The sequence below is a fragment of the Rhincodon typus genome, chromosome 35 (assembly GCF_021869965.1).
Source record: "Rhincodon typus isolate 14 chromosome 35, sRhiTyp1.1, whole genome shotgun sequence".
NCBI lineage: Eukaryota > Metazoa > Chordata > Chondrichthyes > Orectolobiformes > Rhincodontidae > Rhincodon > Rhincodon typus.
Genome location: NC_063366.1, coordinates 21,534,228 through 21,549,368, shown reverse-complemented (window position 1 = coordinate 21,549,368; position 15,141 = coordinate 21,534,228). Strand labels below are relative to the sequence as shown.

The following is a 15,141-nucleotide window of genomic DNA, read 5'->3' as shown; positions in this document are numbered from 1 at the left end:
CCGATACAGTCATCAATGTAACGGAGGAAGAGGTGGGGTTTAGGGCCGGTGTAGGTACGGAAGAGGGATTGTTCCACGTAACCTACAAAGAGGCAGGCGTAGCTTGGGCCCATGCGGGTACCCATGGCTACCCCCTTTGTCTGTAGGAAGTGGGAGGAATTGAAAGAGAAGTTGTTGAGTGTGAGGACGAGTTTCGGCTAAGTGGATGAGGGTGTCACTGACACCCTCATCCGCTTAGCCGAAAAATCCACTCCCGTACATCTCAGTTGTCCTCGTTTTTCAAGGACCGTAACTTCCCCTCCTCGGTGGTCGAGAACGCCCTCAACTGTGTCTCCCACATCTCCCGCACCTCATCCCTCACACCCCGTCCACGCAATAAGAACCAAAAAAGAATCCCCCTCGTCCTCACGTACCACCCCACCAACCTCCGGATCCAACGCATCATCCTCCGACACTTCCGCCATCTGCAATCCGACCCCACCACCAAAGACATCTTTCCCTCCCCACCTTTATCTGCTTTCCGGAGGGACAACTCTCTCCGTGACTCCCTTGTCCGCTCCACACTCCCCTCCAGCTCCACCACACCCGGCACTTTTCCCTGCAACCGCAGGAAGTGCTACACCTGCCCCCATACCTCCTCCCTCACCCCCATCCCAGGCCCCAAGAAGACTTTCCACATCAAGCAGATGTTCACCTGCGCATCTGCCAATGTGGTATACTGCATCCGCTGTACCCGGTGTGGCTTCCTCTACATCGGGGAAACCAAGCGGAGACTCGGGGACCGCTTTGCAGAACACTTACGCTCGGTTCGCAACAAACAACTGCACCTCCCAGTCGCGAACCATTTCAACTCCCCCTCCCATTCCTCAGATGACATGTCCATCCTGGGCCTCCTGCAGTGCCACAACGATGCCACCCGAAGGTTGCAGGAACAGCAACTCATATTCCGCTTGGGAACCCTGCAGCCCAATGGTATCAATGTGGATTTCACAAGTTTCAAAATCTCCCCTCCCCCCACCGCATCCCAAAACCAGTCCAGCTCGTCCCTGCCTCCCTAACCTGTTCTTCCTCCCACCTATCCCCTCCTCCCACCTCAAGCCGCACCTCCATCTCCTACCGACCAACCTCATCCCGCCCCCTTGACCTGTCCGTCCTCCCTGGACTGACCTATCCCCTTCCTAACTCCCTACCTACACTCACCTTTCCTGGCCCCATCCCCGCCTCTTCGACCTGTTTGTTTCCTCTCCACCTATCCTCTCCTCTATCCCTCTTCTATCCGCCTCCCACTCTCTCCCTATTTATTTCAAAACCCCCTTCCCCTCCCCCTTTCTGATGAAGGGTCTAGGCCCGAAACGTCAGCCTCTCTGCTCCTATGATGCTGCTTGGCCTGCTGTGTTCATCCAGCCCTGCACCTTGTTGTCCCTGTTACCTTGGGTTCCCTCCTTCTCAAAGCTACCATTGTGATTAACTTATAACCTCACTTTAAGGTCTGTATCTCAAAGACATCAGCATCATGACAACTTCCAAGTTACCTGGTTCAGACTTTGTAGATGTGGTATTGATAATCACACTTAATTTGCACATTGATAGAATGGAACCTTTCTCTGTTAGTAAACTCTGCTATGTTATGACATGGCACTCTCGATGCAGCATGTGTACAGTCTGTAACCACCCTGCACCTGGGGGAAGCCAGCTATGTTATCAAAGCCCACTGCCCAGGCTGCAGACTGATGCTGACATTTTGTATTTCACAGGGAAACTAGCTGAAGCAGTGAGGGTTGTGAGATGCCACAAAGGTCCCCAGTAGATCCTTGGAAGCAGCTAGTAGCATATGACTTAGAGAAGCTGTCACCAGGTTGGCCACTGAGGTAGGATGGTGAACTGCCTCCATCTCAGATTGCAGAACATGCACCAGCAATCGGTATAGTTCTGTGATAGTTTCCCAGGATCAGCTCCACAGCATGAGGCTGTGATTTGAGGATCATCCGGTTAGAGTGAGGCTGTGATTGGTGGATCATCAGGAGACAGCAAGTCTGTGATTGAATGGTATGAGCTTGTAATTTAATGATCAGTCAGAGAGAGTGAGCTCTGATTCGAGAAGTGGTGGATTGAGTGAAGCTGTGATTGGAGGATCAGATAGAAACAGAAAGGCTGTGATTGGAGGATCCCTCCTGTCCCGACACATTGGAGGAGGGAACTACAAGCTGGAGTCCGTCTGAAATCCAGCAACGGACCTTGATCCTATTCCTGTGGAACAACATTCCATGCAGCAGCTTCCCAGCTTCCAGCAGGTCACAGTTCACTACACACTAACTCTCTCTCCACTATTGCCCATTCATTCTACCCACTAACTCCCTCTCCACTATCCCTCATCCATTTGTTTATTCACTGTCCCTCCATCTGTTCCCAGCTTCACAGAGCTCCTGGCTGATCTTTCGGTTCCCGGTTCAGAGACACGGTATGATGAATGACTTGTGTATTCTCTGCCTATGTCTGTCAGATTCCCAGGCTGGGGAGACAGGTGTATGTGTTTCAGTGAACTGCCCCTAGAGGGAGCAGCCTATGTTCTGCATTCGGGAGTTGGTTGTGGTCTCATGACAAGTGGGAACTTTGGAAGAAATGATGTTATTTTTATCAGGTCACTTTTCATTCCTGGTTTAAGATGAAGAATCTAATTCTGCATCATGTTCTCACACTGATATCCCATCTGCTGCCAACTGCTCTGGACACAAATCTTCTGAATGTCGTGCAAAAAAAAACTTTCCTATTGCATAAAGCTCTCCCCCTCTCTCTCTCTCATTTTCCTCCTTTAAAACACATCAACCAAGATTTCAGTGACTCGCAGCATTATCACCTCATGTTGTTCAGTTTCCAATTTAGTTTGATAAAAATCTTGTGGTGTACTTTGGAACATGTTACTGCACTAAAAGCATTGTATAAATAAGAATTACTGCTTGATACAATCACAAGACCAACGTTTGAAAATTAAGTCGAACATACACAGGACACTGCCAGAGTATTCCAGAAACTACCAGTTTGTTATGTATGTCTCAGTTTCCACATTTCAAAGGCCTCTATTTTTCTTCTACAGAGCTATACTTATTGTCCAGCGAGGGAGAGGGAGGCACATGTCTCTCCCAAAGTGACCAGTGAGATAATGAACATTATTGTGGGATTAAAGGTAAAATTAGTGTGCACTGTACAATTTGTGTGTCCCACTTGGTTAAGCACATCTTCAACACCCACTCCTGTGGAGATGCTCACAGTCTGAGAGTTGAAGTATATGAAAGAGATCAGCAAGATTACTGGCACATATAGGGTTAAAATTTTACCTCTTCCCCTCTTCCTTCTAGCCACTCCCATGACACCATGGTCCTTCACCTCCATGGACCTTCATCTCACTCTTGATTGCTACTCCAGGTTTGGTCTTGCCATGTAACAGTGGATGAGATTAATGTACAGTAATAATTCCCCGAGTCTAGCACCAAATTTCATTGGGAAATTGCTGAACTGAAGGTGGTCGCAGAGGCAATATCATCTAAATAAAAGGAGTTTGAATTAGGAAGTGCTGAGTGTGAACATGGATTCCAGACAGAAGGTCCAGAGTTTAAGCGCAGAAGCAATTTGTCCTCTTTGTGCTGATTTCTTCACCGAACCGGTTTCACTGGAGTGTGGACACAACTTCTGCTGCTCCCGTATCACCCAGAGTTGGGAAAAGCAGGAGATAAATGCCTGCCTGGAATGTGGACAGAAGATTACGGAAAGAAACCTCAGGGTAAATGGGCCCTTAGCGAATCTGGCCGAGAAGGTTCGAAAATTAAATCAGAATCAGCAAGAGCAGGGAAGTAAACTTCACTGTGAGGAACATCAGGAAGAACTGAAGCTGTTTTATGAAACTGACAGGAAATTGATCTGTATCAATTGTGTAGATTCGTGGGAACACAGAGAGCACCGCTTCATCCCGATTAAAGAAGCTGTGAGAATCTGCAAGGTAAAACGAAAGAAATTTCATCTCCTGATTATTTCATCACATTTTCATGACCTAACTGTTTTAACAGTTTTATTTTCTGATTTTCTCTCCCAATCTCAGGATCAGATGAAATCTTCCTTAGGTTCTCTCACAGAGAAGAAATTGGCGGCTCTAGAAGTGGAGTGGCAGCAGAAAGAGAAGATTTCCCAAATTAAGGTAAAATCTCCCTGAACTCAGCTTCAAAATTTGATCACCTTTTTTTTACTTCTATTGAAGAATAATTATTTGTCGCTTTTCATTTCACAGAAACAGGCGAGCAATCTGCAGGCCCACATCACATTCGAGTTCATTAAAATGCATCAGTTTCTCACTGAAAAAGAGCAGCATTTACTCCAAGATGTCAGGGAAGAAGAGGAGAGGATTCTGAAAGCAATGAAGGAAAATCTTTGTGAAATTCAAGAGAATTTAAAGTCTATTCAGGAGAAACTCTTAAAGTTGGAAAGCCAGTTGGAACAAAAAGACGGAGTGATATTTCTGAAGGTATGGGATTATATTTCAGTTTAGTTCAGTGAAAGCAACAGTCACAACACGATTCACATGAGACTCCTCCCATGCTCCTTCATTCCCACGTCAATATCTGCTCCTTTGTCCTTCATGATCTTATCCTGCTTTCACAGAAACACATCTGTTGCTTTTGTTATTTTGAAGAGAGCTGGGACTGAATTCCTTGCAAGGTGTTTTGCTAGTGCTGTCAACTATTGAAGTAACTTGGCAGGATTTGGGAACCAAGGGAGAATAGTACAGAAGACGATTGTTCATGAAATACTTGAGGGATGTAGCTGGCACTAACATAGACAATAGCATGTTAGCAGCTGAAATGAGAGTAATGAAAAAATAAAGTTATTTATAAATTCAGTTACTGCGCAAATATGTGAATGTATTCAATATGGAAGAGAAGACTGGGGAATTGCCATGTGGAATTTTGATGTCATGACAATAACAGAGACCTGACTCAAGGAAGGGCAAAACTTGGTATGAAAATTTCTTGGTTCCAGTTTTCAGAAAAGTTAGGAAAAGAAAGGAAGGAGAAGGGATAGCAGTATTGGCGAACAGAGAGCACTACAGTGCTGGAGAAAAAAGAAGTCTCAGGGTGTTCTAGGACAAAATCTAATTGGTTAGCTAAGTAACAAAAAAGGCACAATTTCCTATTGACCAGTCTATTGACCAGAAACGAGTGAAAAAGAAGAAAAAATCTAATTTTATCGACATTTAACTGGATTTAACAAATCTTGAAGTGAAAGGATGAGTGTTAGTAGTTTAGTGCACTCTGAGAAATCAGGAAAAAGCTGTTCTGTAGTCTAATGACGGGGATCGAGGACACCCAGAGACAGAAATCATCAGAAGGGAATCAGTTACATCGTGTACCAAAGAATGGAAACAATACTTTCAGGATCTCAAGTTTGCTCTGAAGTTAAAGTCATAGTGAGTTTAGTTATCAGATACTTTAGGTGTCTCAGGAAAGATACTATCTGAAGAAAAAGAAATCCCAGTGAGTGTATAGAAAAACCTGTTTGAGGTGTGCCAGCCTGAGCAAGAACCTTTGATCTGGTGATAGTGGTAAATATTCATTGAGGTTTTGATGTTATTACTGGGAAAGCAGGAATAGTGTGAATTTGAATACCTTTCTGATGTTTGTAATTAAATGTTTCCAATCTTTTTAATGACTGTAATATTGATTTCTTTTTTACTTGTTTAATATATGTATACTATCTGACTCTCGTGAATATGTTCAGTAACTGACTTCCATAATTAAAAAGAAATCAAAGTTAGAGACTATCAAGAGGAGTTTCTCTCTTGAGTTTGACTTGGTTGGTATCATCATCAGCTGGGATCATAGAATTTGCTGTTTTTTAGTTGTACCCTCTCAGTTCTTGTATCTCTTCATTAATATTTGGTTATGTGTTTCAATATGCTTAGTGTAGCATCCTTTCTATATTCCATGTCTGCAGCAATCAGAATTGGTAATTCTCAGCAGCTTGTAACAATGTGAGTGTAATTGCTGCTTTCTGGATATAGACAGGTAGTTTCTGTCAACTAAGTTTGGTGTTTTGTTTATTTCAGGAGGAAGCATCTCAAAAGAGGAGGTAGGACATGTACTTTACTGACACTCAGTGCAAATTGGTGAAATTACTCAGAAAAATGTTTATTGTCAGTTTATAATGAACTGTTTAATATTTACAGGATTAGTGATGATGTTAATGCGCTATCACTAGCAGATGGTGCCCTGACCGTTGGAAAATTCCAAGGCCCTTTACCATACCCAGTGTGGAGCGAAATGCTGGAGGTCATTAACCCTGGTAAAACTCATATATTTTTCTATCCTGATTTATATTTTATAATCTTAAATGCATTCAAGTATCATAGAGACTGTGCTTAATGGAGGTGTCTTGACTGTTGCTTAGAGAACCAGTGAGAGTCCTGCTTCAACACTTATAGAGAAGCCTTTTTGCATGAAGTGTCATTCAGGGACATGACATGGCAGTGTGAGTCTTTGGGATCAAGCCATCTAAGCCACAAGTAAATGATGGACTAAGGGAACCCTGCCGACTGAGAGCTAATGGCCACACAGAGATCCGCAACTCAATTGAACAACGACATCACTGGGTAGGTTGTTTACACCTTTTGAGGCCCCAATCATGTTTGAACCCAGGAACATATGTCAGCAATGAAAAGAGGGACGTCAGAGGGGCTCCCACCTGATCTTCATCACATGCCCCTCCCGTTCACATCACTCACTGGGTGCCTGGGTTGGTAGCAATGGCACAGAGTGGTTCTCAGCAGCTGCTGATGCCAGTTCACTTGATGTGCCTTTGATATTCTACCTTCAAATGGATAATGATCCCACAATAACATGGCTAAAAACATCAATGAAAGGAATTAAGTACTTGTTCATGTACCTGATGGACTTTCTCAAAAAACCTCATCATCAACTGGTCAGCTGAAACTGCCAGATTGCAAAATATCAACAACACAGGAAATTTTAGGTAAATTTATATTTGCAGAATCCATTCATACTTTACAAACTTCACCAAGTGGAAACCCCAACTAGCATGTTGAACTTTTCCTTCTCTCCAATCCTCATCCTCCTGGTACATCTCCAGCTTGTGTGTCACCCTCATATCCACAACAGGGATCCTGTGAATGAAGCTTTGTCTGCCTGTTGGGAGAGGAGGAGTGGTGTGGCGGGGGGAAGGTAGAGTCAGTTGGTGCTCACTCTGGACATGGTTAGTTAGAACTGGATCACAATCCCCCCATTTCCTGAAAGTGTCAGCAAAGTCTATCCTCTCAATGAGCCTGAGGAAACATCTTTCATGTATCTGGGGAGTAATATGGTGGAGTTTTTACTGTCGTGCAGCAGATTGAATAACCAGCTCCTCATGTGGCCATATATCAAATATTATTTCTTTCCATGGACCAGATGGAAATATTACATTCTTGATCAGTATTTTCTACTCAACATTGAAGAAATTAGTTTGCTTCAATGAAGAAAGCCAATGTTCATATGTATTATCATGACTGTGGCTAAGTTAAAGGTGCCTGGGCTCTATTCTCCAGTGCATGCTGTTAGGCTTGAGTGAGAACAGAGGCAACTCCATGATTCGGGCCTGGGAAACTTGGCAATATAACTACAATCACAACCAGGTTATTAGATTTCCATGAGTAAAACATTGCAGCTGTAGAAAATCTGACCTAAACAAAAATTGCTGGAAATGTTCAACAAGCCAGGCAGCTTTTGTAGAGAGGCAAACAGAATTAATATTTGAGGTCAATGATCTATCATCAGATCTGAAGAAATTGAAAGCGTATGAAAAATTAGAGGACCTGGCCGAGAACAGGGTGAGAAAGCTTGAAGGAAAGGTTTCTGAGAGGCCCGATGGCAGGAGAGATGAAATGATAAAAGCCAAAAGAAGTGGTGGTGGGAAAAGTAAAACAGAATGGAAATAAAAAAGCTCAAATCAAAGACATTCGAAACCAACATTGTTCAGCTCAACATTGATTCCAGAAGGCTGTAAAGAACCGAATCGAAAGACGAACTGTTATTCCTCAAGTTTACTTTGAGCCTCACTGGAATGCTGCAGGAGGATGGGACAGGAAAGTTAGAAAGGTAGCAATGTGGAGAATTTAAATGTCAACTGGCAGAAAGCTCAGGATGATGTTCATGCGTTGAAGGAAGATGATCTACAAAGCCATTAAGGCAAGAGTGTTCCAGGATTTTAACTCAGTGAATCTGAAGGAACAACAATGTATTTCCAAGTCTGGATGGTGTGAGACTTGGAGGGGAAATTGCATGTAGTTGCATTGTGATGTATCTACTGCCCTTGAGTGAATCCTTTGCCAACATGATGCCGAATAAGCAGGCTTGATGGTGTCAAGCCTCTTGTGTGTTGGTGGAGTTGCACTCATCCAGACAAGTGGGCAGTATTCCATTACGCTCTTGACCTGTATCTTGTAGATGATGGATTGGCTTTGGGGAGTCAGAAGGTTCATTTCTCACTCCAAGACCACTATCCCTCTAACCACCTTTTGTAACCACAGTATTTATGTGGCTAGTCCAGTTCAGTTTCTGGGCAATGGTAATTTCCAAGATATTGATATAGGGAAGAATTTACAGGTGATGATGGCATTGGATGTCAAGGTTAGATGTTTTGGTTCTTTCTTGTCAGAGATCTTAAAATGCATGATGTGAATGGAAATTGCAGGTAATGTTGTTTAGGTCTTGTTACATTTGAGCAGTAAGCTTTGGATAGTCAGGAAGATCACATCCAGAGTAAGGCACAGCCTGAGAAAGTGTATATTTTGGGGATTTTGGAGCAGCATGAGGATTTGATGCAGAGGGGATGAGGTGTTTTTGTGCTTGTTTTTTTAGATCATTTTAACAGGATAAATTGATGTCCAGGATCAGGGTCGCAGTACAAAGCAATGAGTGACTTCACAGGTAAACTGTAAGTTCACATCTTGGTAATAGCTGCTAATTTGACTATCTATTATACTTTTAGATTGAAGCCAAATAGGAGAAATATTTACACATTAAAGGCCAATACATCAGTTGGAATCTTTTAAATAAGACAAATTATGAACTAAGAAAACAAAATAGAGATGCAGGGCCATGTTGTGTGTTGTACCTGTATAATGTGGGAGCTGATGGACCAGTTCACAGTGACCACATCTGTAGCAAATATTGGTTGCTCAGAATTGTGGAGCTGGAGTGTGAGCTTTAAACACTGTGACACATCAGGAATGGAGAGAGATACCTGGAAGCTCTGTTTCAGGAGGCAGTCACACCACTTAAATTAACTACCTGGAATTCGGTCAGTGGTCAGGAACAGGAGTGTGTGACTACGACTAAGGCAGGTAGAGGGATCCAGGCAGAATTGCTGCAGGAGCCTCAGCCCTTGAGCTTGGCTAACAGGTGGCTAACAGGTCTTCTTAATCAATCCACCTTTCCCCCCCGTAATTACTGCTTCTGTCCAGAATAATTGTTTCTAGAAGTTAAACCGATTGGTCTGTAACTGTTGGGATTATTCTTACAACTTTATTTGAACAAGGCCATAATGTTTACAGTTCTCCAGACTTCTGGCACCTATCCATAGTCCAGAGAATGTGGAAAGATTATGGATAGCGCCTTCTACCCTCACTTCCTTCAAAATCCTCAGATGCATCTTATCCAGACCCAGTGCCCTGTCAACTTTAAGTGTCAACAATATACCCAAGACATTTTGCTTATTATTTTTGGTCCTTTCTAGTGACAGAGTTTATTCCTCGGTCACCATGACTACGTAGCATCATCCTCTTTTGTGAAGACAGATGCAAAGTATTCATTTCACACATCAGCTATGGCCCCTGCATCCATATGTAACCCTTTTTTGGTCTCTGATCGGCTATTCCTCCTTTAACCACTCCCTTTCTGTTTCTATGCCTGTGGAAGACTTTGGGATTTCACTTTATGCTAGCTGCTAGTCTTTTCTCATTGTTCCTCCTTCTGTTATTTACTTTATCACCTCCCCCCACCTTTTACATCCAGTTCTCCTGTTGATCCTCCATGGTATTTTCTGACTTACACCTATTAGAAGCACAGGGGTTTTCTTTCTAAAGTTAATTACAACCTCCTTTGTCAGCCAGGAAAATCTGGATTTGTTTGTCCTACCTTTCCATTGGAAGGAATATACCTCGACTGTACCAAAAACCAGCAGCTCTTGAAGGTGACCCATAGTGATCTTCCCACTAACCCCGTATTCCAATCAATCTTGCTCACCTCTGATCTAGTCCTATTGAGGTCAGAGCTCCACCAATTTATTTTCTTACTCCAGATTGTTGCCTATCATTCTCCAACATCAACCCGAATCTTATGATACAATGATTACTGTCTCCTAAATATTCTTCATCTTCTTTTGATCCACTTGGCACCCCTCATTTCCAATGGCCAGGTCCAACATTCTTCCTTGTTGGACTGGACACATACAGGATATAGACTCTCCCGAACACAATTTAGGAAGATATGCCCTTTACACTATCAGTATCCCAGTCTATATTTGGATAATTGAAGTCCTCCATATACTTATGCTACAATGTTGGCATTTTCTGTAACTTCCCTGTCGATATGTTTCTCCACATCCTTTCCACTAATTGGTGGTCTACAGACTACACAGAGTAAGACAATTGCACCCTTTTCTTTTCTATATCTCCAGCCAAAATGACAGTCCTTGAATCTTCTGAGACATCTTCTTTATCCATCATGGCAATGCCGTCCCTTAACCAATACTGTCACACCTCCATATTTTGTTCCTTTTCTAACTTTCCTGAACAATTTATACACAGGAATACTTAACACCCAGTCTTGCCCTTCCTTGAGCTAGGTCTCTGTCACAGCTAGAACATCATAATTCCACATTGTAATCTTCATCTGTAACTCCCCAACCTTATTTACTATGCTACGTGCGTTTAAATATATGCAGGTTAATTCTATTTTGGACTTCCTTACTTTCTCTCCTACTCCGACTTCATCTATTTGCTTACTATTCGCTATGCCAGCTGTGTCGCTATGTATTTTTTCTCTTGGTTCCGACGCACTGCCAAGTTAGTACAACTCTCTTCTGCTCTTCGCTGAGGAGATGGTAAGAATATGAGCCTGGTGCATGTTTCATAATGTCCTTAAAATTGAGCTTACTTTTATATGTGTTCAGGCACTTACTTACAGGCTAGTTTTATATTTTTAAAATAATAAAAAATTGATTTGCTCAGGAATTCATGGGTGTACATCAATGAAACTTATCAATGGCTCTATTCATTTTGATGATAATGTCTTGGATTTCAAATCAAAATACTTGTGGATAAATGAACATGCATCCTTAACAAAATGTCTACTTTTATAAACAAAGTTCATTGTAGTGCAGATGGCTTATTGGGCCTGTGCTAACTCTTTGGTCCACAATCCCATTAATTCCATTTCCCTGCTATTTCTTCAAAGAGCTATAAACATTCCCCATCAAAGGTTTAATTCAATTGTCTTTCAGACTGTTCCTATTGAATCCATTCCCACTCCCTTTTCAAGCAGTGTATCCCAGATCACAGCAACTCGCTGTGTAGAATATATAAACATTTCCTCATATCACTTGTGGATTTTCTACCAATCACCCCCAATCAGTGTTTTCTGGTTAGCAACACTTCTAAGCCCAGAAATAGTTTCGCCTTATTTATTCCATCAAAAGCCTTCATGATTTTAGAAACCTTAAACAAATCTCCTCTTAACCTTCACTGGTTAAGGAGAACAACCTTACTTTCTTGGTCTATCCTTTTCACCGAAGGCTGTCATCATTGGGACGTTATTGGTGCCCAGAAATGAACACAGTACTTCAGCTGAGGTGAGGCTTACAAATGCTATTACAGTGTTTGGATAACCTACTTTCTTCTTTTATTCTACTCCTCTTCAATGTTCCTCCTAGTATTTTATATGTACTCCCAACATGTTGGTTAGCTCAGTTGGCTGGATGGCTTATTTGCAACGTAGAGTGATGCCAACAGTGCAGGTTAATTTGTATGCTGGCTGAGGTTACTATGAAGGTCCCTCCTTCTCAACCGCTCCTCATTCCAAAGGTGTGGTGAACCCTAAGTTAAACTGCCACCAGTTGTCTCTAGCTAATGAGAGAGCAGTCCTATGGTCTGCTAAGACTGTGATAATTTTAACTTTTCAACATGTCCTGGCAGGTTCATGGGTTTGAAATATTTCCTTAGATGTCTGGTCCTTTGCTATCTTAGTGTCAAACCTATCTGTACATTCCACTTCAGCCAACTTTGTCCTTATACCTTTGAAATTGCTATTACTTAAGTTTAAGAATCAATTTTCCCATGCTTAAAATGAATGTGAAAGTCAATCATTTTATGAACATTCATATCGACAGGACCCTTCATGACATGTCATCGATTAATCCTGTTTAAATGCGCAGTTTGAAACATAGCTTGTTCAATGTTTGTTCAAGAACATAGTTTCCTAAGAAGCTGTCCTGAATCTACTCAAGGACTCATGTTCTTTGTTACCTTTGTCAGTTTCATTTAATTGATCATTATTAAGAATAAAATTTTCCTCAATTATTACCTGTTTTACAATCCCCATGATCTCCAGGTTTATGCTCTACTGATGGTGCAGCTACTTTCAGCGGTCCTGTAAATCATACCCAGAAACTTTTGTTCCTTTACTATTTCTCATGTCCACACAAATTCATCTACATTTGATCCTCTGAACAGAGGTCATGACTCACTACTGCACTGAAACATTCCTTACTAACAGAGCTACCTTACCTCCTTTTCCTTTCTTCCCATCCTACCAAAATCTCAAATATATGGAGAATAATCAGTTCCCAGAAATGATCACACGTAACCATTTCTGTGAAATGACTATCATATCATATTCATTTAATTGTTTTTAATGTCAATTGATTGATAGATTGATCGATTTTCACCTACACCGAAATACAGTGAGAAGCTTTGTTTACGAGCGGTACAGGCATGTCATAGTAAGCAAGTGATGTACAGGTCAAAAAGACTTAGGCAGAGGCATACAGGTTACATTACACAGGGTGTGTGCTAGGTGAGATCAACATTGATAAGATCAGTATTATTTGAGGCTAGAGAGTCCATTCATCAGTCTGATAACGGCCAGAAAAAGCTGTTTCTGAACCTGCTCGTGCATATGTTCAAGCTTCTGTATCTTCTGCCTGACAGAAGAGGTTGTAGGAGGTCATGACAGGTTGTGATGATGTTGGTCACCTTTCCGCAGCAGGGAGCTGTGTAAATGAAGTCCCTGGATGGAAGGTTGGCTTTTGTGATGGTGTGGGCTGTGCACACCACCTTCTGTAGTTTCTTACAGTCCTGGGCGGAGCGGTTGCCATACCAGGCCGGGATACACCTGGACAGTATGCTTTCAATGATGCATCTGTAGAAGTCGGAGAGGGACCTTATGGACATGCAAAATTTCCTGAGCTGCCTGAGGAAGAAGAGGCATTGTTGTGCCTTCTTGACTGTAGCATCTACGTGGGAATTCCAGGACAGATTGTTATCATCACTCCGAGGAACTTGATGCTCTTCACACTCTCAATGTCAGTTCCGTTGATGTAGATGGGGGTGTGTTCTCCTTTCTTTCTGAAGTCAATGATTAGTTCTTTAGATTTGGCGAACTCTCATTATAAATGATATGTGCAGTCAGATAAAGAGTCTATAATACTGTCTTCTTTTCCATTTTACTCCTAATCTGACCTCATTTGCAGGTACATTTTTGTGTTTGTCAACTCTGCCCTTTCAGGTCACTCTCTTAATGACCTTAATCAATGCCCTATGTTGTTGCCTTGTCCATTCTTTTTAACTTACAGGTTCTCCCTGATGAGAATTCTCTTCCCACTCAGTTAATTAGATAAAGAATCTTTCCACAGACCTAGGTAGATGATTTCACCTGGACAGTTCCAGTATAGTTCAGGTGGAGGAATCCAATTGGTACAGCACCCTCTGAACACAAACACACCCTCACATATACATTACTTGCCCCACATACATTCGCTCCCTACACATATTGCACCACCCCTCCCACACACGTCTACACTACACACATATGCACTCTCTCTGATCATCAGTGACAGTCTCTAGTTCTCTGTTTCTTTCTCCCCAGTCTTGGTGATCCTAGATGCAGAAACAATGAGTCCAGAGCTTGAGGTGTCCAAGGATCTGAAGAGTTTGAGATGGGCCCGTACCCAGAGGAGTCTCCCTGACAACGAGAAGAGGTTTACAGACTGTCCCTGTGCCCTGGGATCAGAGGGATTCACATTGGGAAGGCATTACTGGGAGGTGGAGGTGGCGGGGAATCGAGGTTGGATTCTAGGTGTTGCTTCTGAGTCTGTGGAGAGAAAGAAAGGAATCAATCTGATCCCGGAGAATGGATTCTGGACCATTCGGCGTTTTGGGAGTCAGTTTTATGTAAACTTGACAATTCGATCTCATCTCCCTGCTGGTCAGATCCCTGGGAAGGTAGGCATTTATCTCAGTTATGAGTCTGGGACAGTTTCATTTTACAACGTGGACACCAAGTCCCATCTCCACACCTTCACTGGGAATAAATTCACTGAGAAACTTTATCCTTTCTTAAGAACTTCGGATGAAAACCATTTTCTGAGAATCTGTTCCGGTTGGGATCCTGATCCAGAAAAGGAGCGGGTCTTCAGGGTCACATAATCCTGACCTCCCAAAGACCTTAGCCTGGGAGTAGAGTTAAAGTTAGTGGTCATGGATTAGAAACCACCATTAACAATAAATTGTCACTACATGTGTCATTGAATTTCCAGATTATACTTTCTGAGATCTCAATCAGTCTGTGAATAAAACAAGTGTTGCGACAAGTAAAGCACAAAAATGGTTTTGTACAATGAATCAGGCAGTTTGAAAATCTTGGTTGTAAAGTTCAGAATTTATTCTTTTCCTGCTGTGCTTTGTGTAAAACACGCAGATGATCTGATAACACCTGTTTTGTGCCTGCTCAGTGAAAATTGAGCCCAGGGAATTGGATAGATAAAGGACATGGTAGAATGTGTTCAAGCCCTTTCACTGGCAGTTCATTGTAGTTCCAGTTTCAG

General features: G+C 42.4%; 1 protein-coding gene across 1 annotated transcript; it reads left to right on the top strand.

Moving 5' to 3' along the window:
- The first annotated feature begins 3,580 nt into the window (after positions 1–3,580).
- On the top strand, positions 3,581–14,743 carry LOC125486979 (zinc-binding protein A33-like). The gene is made up of 6 exons (XM_048616680.1): positions 3,581–3,991; positions 4,091–4,186; positions 4,277–4,510; positions 6,092–6,114; positions 6,212–6,327; positions 14,184–14,743. The coding sequence occupies exons 1-6, from the start codon at positions 3,581–3,583 to the stop codon at positions 14,741–14,743; spliced, it is 1,440 nt and encodes a 479-aa protein (XP_048472637.1).
- Positions 14,744–15,141: the final 398 nt, after the last annotated feature.

Coding starts and splice junctions, on each gene's coding strand:
- LOC125486979 (XM_048616680.1), top strand. CDS start 3,581: ATGGATTCCAGACAGAAGGTCCAGAGTTTAAGCGCAGAAGCAATTTGT. Junction 6,115..6,211: donor GAAGCATCTCAAAAGAGGAG/GTAGGACATGTA, acceptor TAATATTTACAG/GATTAGTGATGATGTTAATG. Junction 6,328..14,183: donor GCTGGAGGTCATTAACCCTG/GTAAAACTCATA, acceptor CTTTCTCCCCAG/TCTTGGTGATCCTAGATGCA.